This window comes from Mus caroli, unplaced genomic scaffold, assembly GCF_978045245.1.
Source record: "Mus caroli unplaced genomic scaffold, Mus_caroli_1 scaffold_11, whole genome shotgun sequence".
Taxonomy (NCBI): domain Eukaryota; kingdom Metazoa; phylum Chordata; class Mammalia; order Rodentia; family Muridae; genus Mus; species Mus caroli.
This window is the reverse complement of record NW_028227266.1, coordinates 11,122,037-11,132,578: the sequence shown is the minus strand read 5'-3', so window position 1 is coordinate 11,132,578 and position 10,542 is coordinate 11,122,037. Positions and strand designations below refer to the sequence as shown.

General features: G+C 42.0%; 1 protein-coding gene across 1 annotated transcript; it reads right to left on the bottom strand.

Moving 5' to 3' along the window:
* Positions 1-266: 266 nt before the first annotated feature.
* On the bottom strand, positions 267-10,469 carry Cwc15 (CWC15 spliceosome associated protein). The gene is made up of 7 exons (XM_021172212.3): positions 10,287-10,469; positions 8,966-9,104; positions 8,089-8,201; positions 7,257-7,345; positions 5,988-6,095; positions 2,906-3,024; positions 267-691 (listed from the first exon to the last, which is right to left on the bottom strand). Exons 2-7 carry the CDS (start codon positions 9,094-9,096, stop codon positions 562-564), a joined length of 690 nt encoding a protein of 229 aa, XP_021027871.1. The 5' UTR covers positions 9,097-9,104; positions 10,287-10,469; the 3' UTR covers positions 267-561.
* Between the last annotated feature and the right edge of the window lie 73 nt (positions 10,470-10,542).

Below are 10,542 nucleotides of genomic sequence, written 5' to 3'. Positions count from 1 at the left end.
TTCTGAAAGTTTCGAGTTCAAATCCCAGCAACCATATGGTGGCTCACTACCACCCGTAATAAAATCTCATGCCCTCTTCTGGTGTGGCAGCAACAGTGTACTTATCTATAATAATAAATAAATCTTTGAGCCAGAGTGATCAGAGTTCCTAAATTCAATTCCCAACAACCACATGAAGGCTCACAACCATCTGTACAGCTACAGTGTACCCATATACATAAAATAAATAAATAGAATCTTAAAAAAAACCCCACAGCACACCAAAGTAGTTTTCATTTTGAAAAGAAATCATGCAATTTTTTATAAGCTGTATAAATTGTAGCAAAAAGTTGGGGACAGTGGTTTATTTAGGTTAAAAATATTTATTACAAGCAGATTCCCCTTTTCCCATATTAAAAAGAAACTAAGGCCTGGTTAGATCCATTTCTAAATCCATTATCTAATAAAGTACCACACTAAGGGAAAGAGACTGAGAAAGTTAACACTGGGAAAGAACAGAAACCAAAAAAAGTCAAATTGATCCTTAACACTTTAGTTTTTAATTAAGCACATAAAACTATATTACTTAATATATTTCTCCATGAACTTTTTGTGAAATTCAGATCGCAGTGTATCATTTACAAATCGTTTGTCTTTCTTCTGGTCATCTATACCTTTTGCACAGTTCTTAAAAACGACATCATCGTCCCATCTAAAGAAGAAAAACAAAAAACAAATCTGTTATAGTTCATCAGGAGACAAGAACACAACAGACTATAAACCATCACAGATGCTCAACATGCTGTCACTTGACAGCAAAAGCAGCAGCATGCCTACTGTGCGGGGCTGTCACAGCAGGAGGGCATCCCTACTCAGAGCAGACACCACTTCTCTACTAGGAGCAAGTCAGTTACAAAGAAGACACACACAGATTGTGCTTAGGTAAAAGTGTGGTATTTTCAGATTTAAAACACAGAGGCAGGGCCACTTGTCCTGATCCAGACATCTTCAGACAGTAAGTGACCTGTTTACTGTGCTTTGTACAGTTTCATACATTCTCATCAGTTATATCTACCATGGCACACTTCATAATGCAAGGATGAACTACAGGAATGTAACAAGAAAGGTTTATAGACCCATGCCTGTGAAGTGTTCAGAGTAGAGCTCAGTTATATTTCAGAAAACATTAAACACACTCATAGGCAGGTGTTACGGGAAGTACGTAAGACCAGAGCTATGACCTTCTATATAAACAGAAGTCCTTACATATAATAAAGATACTCAAAAACATGCATTAAACACAGCCCATGTAACATGCTTGCATGTGCTGGTGCATGATCACCAGGAGAAACTGCACAAGGGAAATGAGCAAAGCTATGCACAGTTATGGAAACTATGTCAGTAAATTTGTCTTGATGCAGTAGTACACACACTAAAAGCTGAATAGCTCAGTGTGACAGGGATACAAATGTTTTGTCTCATATTCAACATGTAATTGATAGCTTCTCTTCACTTTCGCTTGCTCCCAACACCCAAACTGCCCTGCCCCTCTGCAATGCTAAGATACAGTCCTCCCTTTCTGCACCTACATCACCATCCCTAGACCATCACCTCTCTCCTCTCCCAATACTTTGTGACTCTCTTGGCTGTCCTCTTCTCTGGCTGCTAAGTCTTAGCATAAGATTTTAAATTCAAGCACTATTTATTATGCATTTACTATGCACTTATACTGGGCACTTCTCCAGTGCTGATACAATCTTTTGACTTCTCTCTGCCCACGCTGGCAACTCCCAGATGCATTATTTAATTTTTAGCTTAGACAAACTGCAGAGGCACACAGGCTAGATTTACTTAAGAGATGTACAGAACACTCCAAACCTACAATGCCTCAAACCTGCTTCCTCTTTCACATTCAGCATAAGCCACACTCCTCCTCATTCCTGCCTTGCAACTGCTCAGGTCAAGTGAGTAGAGACTCTCTAGTTGTCAGCAAACATCTCCTTGACTGTACTATTGTCTTCAAGGATGTGGGTTAAAGTTTAGCTGTGTAGGGCACTACAAGGGCTGTGCTTTTCCTGTGACTGAGTAAAGAAGCCAGCGGTTCTGGGATGAGAAGAGGCTGCAGATGGAGCTTTGTTCATGAAGGGCAGGCACTGAGTGAGTGAGCAGGAGAGTGCCAGGGCAGGGCTTCTTCATTGCCGTGTGTGCAGAGATGAGGCAGTGGAGCTGCTCACACCCTCTCACACACTACCCCTGCTCCTGTGAGGCATCCTCCTCCGACATCGGTGTGCTTCTTCAGCTCTTTATTGTCTTCCTCTGCACACGGTACATGAGAGTTCCCTCTCGGGCCCCGACTCTAAGCTTAGCTTTGGTTCGTTAGCACTGGAAACCCACACCTTCTCTCACCATCACTGTGCCTATAGTGCACAGGTTCCTACAGGACGACTCCCTTGAGACTCCTGAGTCTCAACGTTAGTTTCACTGTTTGCTGACCTCTTACAAGGAGCAGGATCCTAAGGAAGCCTCTCTCTCCACCTTGTGACCTGGATGTATACCTAGGAAGACTTACAACTATATGATCTGTGTGTATCTTACAGTATCAAACATGAATACGGCCATACCAAGTCCCCTAAGTCCTTCTAGAATTGAATTGTGAGGGGTGGTCTTGGGGACCCCAACACTCACATCTCATGTAAAGCTTTGTAGCTACAGTCACTCTGGCTCTCTTATTTAGACAATCACTAAGCAGAGACTTGGCTATTATGAGTATGCATTAAAATGAAGTCTCCCACCTCTTTCCATCTTCCGTATTCTAAAATCTGATTGGGAAGGTTATCAACAGAAGGTGGGATCCTAGAAACTTTATAGAACACACGTAACACTAACCATGGTCCACACACGTACATAGACCCATTACTTTTCGTACCTTCTTTTAACCTTGAAGTTGGCCTGAGGCTGGGATGGGCCAGTGAGATTTAGGAGAGGGTTTCCACTCAGAATGTTTTCCATGCGAATTCTCTCTTCCTCTGCTTTTTGTTCTTGTTCCTGTCAATGACAGAGGAAGACACAAAGTTAGTCTCTCCAGGTCAGCTGTCTAATATTAGCCCACAAATGAACTCAAATGGTACAGGGAGAAAAGATAATTTTCCTGTTTTTTCTTTTTAATGACAGGGTCTCCAGCAACCCAAGCCGGCACGGGACTTGCTAGGTAGCAGAGGATGACCTTGACCTTCTGAGTGCATGGTAGGTGTGCAGGCCCCGATGTGCAGTGATAGGGATGGGGTGGGGCAAGGCCTGGTACAAAGCACTTTACCACTGACCCACTCCTCTTTTTGATTCTTAGTAAATGCCAGGAAAATCTTATTAATAAAGCTTAAGCACGTTGCCGTTTTTATCCCATCCTTGCCAACAGTCATTGGCCTCTCTAAACTGTGAGAAGCTGAGATGCTAACAAGGGTGTTGTCTCACTTTTTAAGGGGCTACAGACAACATAATTCAATTTTGAGTTACAAACCATGTTAAGTTTCCATCTTTAGGATGAATTAGTTATTAACTAGGGAGTATTTCCTAAGACAAGACAAACTATCATGTGAAAGATGGTTACATTCTAATAATATGTACGTCAATTAATTTATATAAAATATCGTTTGTTCTTATGCTTTAGTGTTAGTGATCTATTATACCTTTCTTATATACTTTCTTCACAGTTACAATATTGTCTGTATTTTTAAAAAAGTATTTCTGTATATATTTAGCGTGTGTGCATGCATGCATATGGGTACCACAGTACAACGGAGGTCAGGGAACAACCTGCAGAAATCCATTCTCTCATCATGTAGGTTCCCTGCTAGGCCATCTTGCCCATTCTCCATTTATTTTAAAGACACAAATTTTCAATACTAGTTTGGTTTGGCCTTCGACTTGTGATTTTCCTGCCTTAGCCAATGAGTGTCAGGATTAGAGGTGTGAGTCACCATTTCTAGATCACTTTCTTCACTACTATTTTAACATCAATTTCTTCAAACTCAAATCACCCCATTTCGTTTTAAGAATTAGAAACACAAAATTTCTAAAATTCTTACTTGTAATTTTTGTAGTTCTCTGTTAACACAACTTAAATCAAACATCAATCGCACTTTGCTGTGCTTTGGGGATAACAGAAATCGATGACATAATAGATCAAGAAGAAGAGTCTCTTTAGAAGTCACTTTAAAATGAATCTTATTTTCCATATAGGCTCCTGATACTTCATTTTAATATGCAAATGTGAATAATGGATCTCACTTTTACCAGCACAAACCACCAGTAGGTGATAAGTACATCACTCTTGGGGAAAACCTTTTAGGTTACTGCAGAGATCTTAAAGTCAGGAACTTTGTATTACAATTAGGATCAGACAGCTTTCTGAAAACTGATAGCCGGGTAGGGAAGGAAGCAGTGAGGTGGCTCAGCACACAGCAGTGCTTGTCAGTAAGTCACATAGCCTGAATTCAGTTCCCAAACCATGGAAGGAAAACTGAGTCTTCAAACTTGTCCTCTGATCTCCATATATGCATGCATCTACCCCGGAATCCAGCAAAATAAATAAAATGTAAAAAACAGACCTTTTCCAAAGATGCCACAACACCAGGAGCAGGCTTACTCACACTTAAGACACAGCACTGGGAAGAAAAGCCAATCCTTCCCCACTCAGTTACCAGGCTTGGAGGCTAATGTCAGATAGCCTATGGGCCAAACTTACACTGCCAGCCCCACACTTGTGAAGTGGACTTTTGAGAATATGGCATCCTATTTATATAGGCACTGTGTCCACTACTGCTCTGGAGCAGCAGTAGAGCAGACGTCTTACAGCTTTACCAACCTCTGCTTACCTTTCTCATTTCCAATGTTTTTTAAATGTTTATTTTATGTGGTATTTTGACTGCAGGTAGGTCTATGCATCACACACGCTTGGTGACTGAGGAGACCAGAAAGGAGCATTAGGTCCCAGAGAACTGGAGTTACAGATGGTTGTGAGCCACCATGTAGGTGCTGGGAATTGAACCTGGGTCCTCTGCAAGAGCATCCAGTGTTCTTAATGACTGAGCCATCTCTCTAGCGCTTACCATGCAGATTATAGTTCATTTCATTGCATATGAGGATTACTGAAACAGTCTAAACTTTTTCCAACCTCTCTACTTTTGCCAAAAGAAATCAATCCTGCACACAGGAAGGTGCTCCATGAATCTTTTAGAACAAAGCCCTCACGTCCTCCGCACTGCTCTATAAACCTGACACTCTATGCCCTCTACGTTCTTGAGGCAGTCTCACTCTGTAGCTCAGGCTGGCCTCAAACTGCAAAACCTGCCTGAGCTTTCTTTGAGTTCAATGTTATTTTTTTCCCATTGTGTAGGTGAAGAGACTGTGGATATGCAACAAGTTAGGTGACTTGCCCTGGACTATACAGATCTCACTAATTTGTTCTGAGACACAAATGCCTCAAAGAAGGCAGGAGACAGGAAGAGAATCTCTATAAACCACGAAGACCAGCGGTTCTCAATCGTGGATCATGACTCCTTGGGGGTCAAATAACCCTTTCATAGGAGTTGCCTATGATGACTGGAAAACACAGATATGTGCATTATGATTCATAACTAGTGAAATTTCAGTTATGAAGTACCAACTAACTAATTTTAAGGTTGGGGGGGGGTCACCATAACATGAGGAACTATGTTAAGGGTTGCAGCCTTAGGAAGGCTGAGAACCACTGCTGTAGACTATCTTTAATTCTGGCAGTTAATTAGAAAATCAAACATTTATTCATTTGCTTTTAAACAAGCTGAGCATGAGAGTTCTATCTGAACTATCTGAAATAAATTTCCTATGTAATTAGGGGACCGAGAATGCCATTATAAAATTTCCTACGTAATTAGGGGACCAAGAATGCCATTATAAGAAGACAAATCCCCACGTGTTCCAACATTTAGACATGACAGAATTTGATGGTGTGGTATGACCGCCAACACTACCTTCCTGGCCTGCTCTTCAGCTCTTTCCTTCTTGATCTTTTCTAGCTCTGCGAGAAGAGCTGCAGTATCATCATCATCGCTCTCCTCTTCAAAATCCTCATCTTCCTCCTGGGACAAGTCAAGGTGACCCGGGATACCAGAAAGAAAATATACATTATTCACCTTTCTCATGGAAACTGTAATTACGACGCCTTTGAAACAACATTTTCCTAAAGGGAAAAGTACCCAAGTATCATAATTAAAACCAATAACCATTAGAAATATAATAAATAAAACCCAACAACAAATTATGAATGCTTACGAAAATGTCAACCCCTGATAAAGTACCTTTCATATTTACATGGTCAAAAAGGATTTTCACATGGTACCAATGTAAAACAAGTACACTTCACAATAAAACACAGTACTATGTTCAGTGTCTCACCCTAAAGAGCTAACGTAGTTTCATGTAGCTCAAAATGAGTAAGTTAACAAGAGCAACTGCAAAAAGGGTGCTAAGATTCCAACAGAAATATTTGGAATGAACAACTGAATTTCACTTACTGTAAGACTTCTCATTTTAATAACTACCAGTCAGTTCTAACTGTTGACATATATACGCAATTAGATACTACTCAAGGAAGGTCACTCATGCCTGCTCCTCAGTTGCAGTCGGAAGTCAGGTGTAGTCGACTACTCAGAAGGTTGAGGTACGAGGCAGGAAGGCTGTGATTAGTAGACCAGCCTGAGCTACATACAGCTGAAAAGGCAGTAGTGTCCCAGTGGCTGTTTATGCTCTATCTGCTTAGACTACCTACCTCTCTAATCACTAAGGGGCCTATGAGCACTATGTGTCTAGCAGAGCATCATATCTAAGGGAAATAAAGGGCAGTACCAAGTACAATGCTCAGTGGTGCTGTTCAGAGGGCACTCATCCTCACAGTGTTCCGTGTGGTTAAAGCAAGGCAGCTTAACCCCTCGCACCACTGACAATGCTGTCAGGGGTGGGCGCAGCCACTCTCACAACCTGCTTCCACATAGCCCTCCAGATCAAACCTGCCCTAACAGTGTTTGACATAGAATACTTCCTGTTTTAAAGTTGAGGTCAGGGATATATTTCAATAACATAAAGCCAAAATGTATTAAAGTTTTTTCAGGAAAATATGATATGGTGGGCCTAATGGCAGAGGTCCACAGTTCTAGCACTAAGCGGGCTTAAAACAAGCAAGCAAGCAAACAAACAAACAAACAAACAAAACCCTAGCCCAAACCCAAAACTAAAACACATACGTCTGTGAGAGGATCGTCAGCATCAAGGTTGGCAGCAGGAATCTGGTCTAAGCGGGGCTTCTTTGACACTGAAGAGGAAGTTGTATGCTCTGAAGAAAACAAACATTTAGCATACTGAAATAAGTACTAGATTGGTTTTATTTATTTATTTACTTATTTATTTAATGAGTATACCACCATTGCTCTCTTTTAACACACTGGAAGAAGGTACCAGACCCCATTACAGATGGTTGTGAGCCACCATGTGGTTGCTGGGAATTGAACTCAGAACCTCTGGAAGAGTAGGTGGTGCTCTTAACCACTGAGTCATCTCTCCAGCCCAAGTACTAAAATTTAAAAGCCATTTTAGAAACCTTTGGGCAAAAGAATCCACGCAAAGCATAGTGACACCCGGGATCCAGCCTGTGCCTGGCAAGTAAGTCTTTGATAAATATTTGTTGGTTTACACGAAATGAATTAGTGAGAATGCGGATCACAGCATCTTAGGAGACCTACCCAATGCTCACATGTAGTAGAAACACAAAAAGGATAACTGATGCTTCTCTCAAAACTCTTCAATTACGTGCGGAGTCCCAGACAGAAGGCCTCAGTTCCAGCTGCTGTAAAGCCCAAGTCTACAGATAGGCACTGAAACCATGGGCTTTAAACACTCCGGGTCACCATTTCTTCTAGTATCAATGCATGACAAGATGGGACTGGAACAAACCTCATTCTCATCTCTAATCATCCATCAAAGAGATACAGCTCACAAAAATGCTACTTATTTCCAATTACCAGGATACACACAGTTTCTGCACACAACTCAGACAGACATGACGGACAGTATGGGTACCTCGAGTTGGGCGGTCCCTGTTTTTGTCTCTTGCAGCAGCTCGCTCTCTCTCTTCCAGTTCTCTCCTAAAGTCGCGGTTGCGAACCTCTTCAGGGGCATCCTGTGTGGTTTGTCTTAAGTAGGAAAAACAAAACAAAACAAAACACGTCAAAAATGTTGGCCTCACTTGTCAAGGAAAACAACCTATATAGCTTCAGCAATTTAAGACAATCCAGAATGGAACTGTCTGTTAACAACAAAAAGGAAGAAGACAAGACAAGATCCTAATCTGAGGGCTAATGCACTCGTGGTGCTGCTCCTTATCCCTAGAACAACAAACTGAAGCACACAACTGCCTACAACAGAATGGCTTTGGCTTTAAAAAAAAAAAAGATGTATTTATTTTATGTATATGACTACACCATTGCTCTCTTTAGACTCACCAGAAGAGGACATCAGACCCCTCAGATGGTTGTGAGCCACCATCTGGTTGCTCGGAATTGAACTCAGGACCTCTGGAAGAGCAGTGCTCTTAACTGCTGAGAAATCTCTCTAGCCATGTCTTTGGCTTTTTAAAACAGTCCACCAATTCAAGGGCTGTTAGAGCAACACTTCCATATTCACTACAGCTCCGTCTTCTCTGATGTGATTATCATGACTAATGAGTGCTTCATCTACACATAGCGATTCCTGGTTCATAGGAACTTATGCTAGAAGACTGTCTAGCAACTTTACCTGTAGGGCATAATTTTATTGTAAACTTTTTGGAAATACTTCTCTTGGGAGATCAGTAACCTAAATACTGTAACTTAGACATGACCATAAGTCATATTCATATATATATATATATATAGGCTTGGTCCCATTCTGTGAACAAGACAGATGAAGGCCTTCTTACCTGTACTTTATCTTTGTATGAGAGGGAAGGTCTCTGCTTGAATATTGCTTGGAGAGCTGGCTCAAATCCCCTTCTCCTTTTCCTCTCCCACCTCTTGCAGGTTCAAAAGTTGGCCTGGCTGCTGTTGTCATCTTTTAGTCTTCGGCACAAGTGAGTTTAAGTTATACTTTCATTTTACAGATCACTCATAAACACCTATTCTTAAATCCTTCTCAAAACTCTCCCCAAAATTGCTTAGTTTGCTTCAACACAAGTTCCTAAAAATCCGAATTATGAAACTAAGGGTGTTTACTAGGCAACTCTTATTCAGTAAAAATAATTACTATGAAGATCTGAGTTAGTGCCTCTGTTATGGCTGGGTAGCCCTGGGCAAGTCTTCTAGCTTGTTTCTGTCATTTGTGGAATGCCAACATTTCTATAGTATTATGAGATTCCCATACATGATGTCAGATCTTGCACAACAGTGTAGTGTGGCTTTTAAAATAAATGTTATCCCACTAGCACTAGCTTCTCTGAGATTTTATTTTATTCTTTCTTTTTCTTTTTTTTTTAAATGATAGGGTCTCAATGTAGCTCTGGCTGAACTAGAACTCACAATGTAGATCAAGCTGGCCTAGAACCCTCCTGAAATCTACCCAAGGCTGCCTCCGAACTGCTGGAACTGTCAGGCCAAGATTTGCTGTTCTATCAGAAACCTCACACTACAGCAAGGAGGCCAATAAAAAACAAATTTCTTTTAAAGTCACAGGCAAACTTATTATGTTAGAATTTGTTTAAAGTCCCCAATGACATTTACATGGGCAACATTACCCCAGAATCCTGTTGACTCAATTTTCTTCTAAAGCAGTTACTGCAACATTTATCAAGGCTGTAACTTATGCGATGCTCAGAAAATCGGAACTCCACCCAACCAAATATCAAGAACCCATCCTGAACTGGGTATGCTGGGGGGGGACGGGACGGGACGGGGGGACTCCTGTGATTCCAGAGCTTGGGAGGTGAAAGCAAAAGAATCGGGAGTTCGAATAGAGAACCTTTTGCCATTTTTAGCTGTCAAATAAGAATTGCAGCCTAACTGCAGGGCTACTAAATCTCCGTTAGCTTAAGCAGCTGCTCACACAGATCGTGTGGGAGGTGGGAGTTTCTCCCCCATCCCACCCTCCTTTGCTTTTCTCAGTGTCGGAGGCGCTGCACCGGTGACCGCCCCGGGCTCGGCTTCAGCTCCCGACCGCCATCCCTGCACGATCGTCACGGCGACGGCGACCGGGCTCCCCGGTGCCACCCACACAAGGACCACAAACCACCATGCCCGGCTGCTCACTTTGGCAGGGATCCGACGCAGCACCTTCCGAAGCTCACTCATGAACCAATGCGACCCTTAGCTCCCAGAAATCTCGGCGCTGGGGGCGCCAGGCCCAAGACCGGAAACAAAATGCAGAGCTTCCAGTTATTACACCAGGGTCTCGGTTGAGACCCGGAAGCAAAACCTTCGCACTTCCAATGGCTGTGGAGACGACGCGAACTCCACACCCGGAAGCAATTCCGGAGTTGTGGTTTTTTTTTTTTTTTTTTTTTTA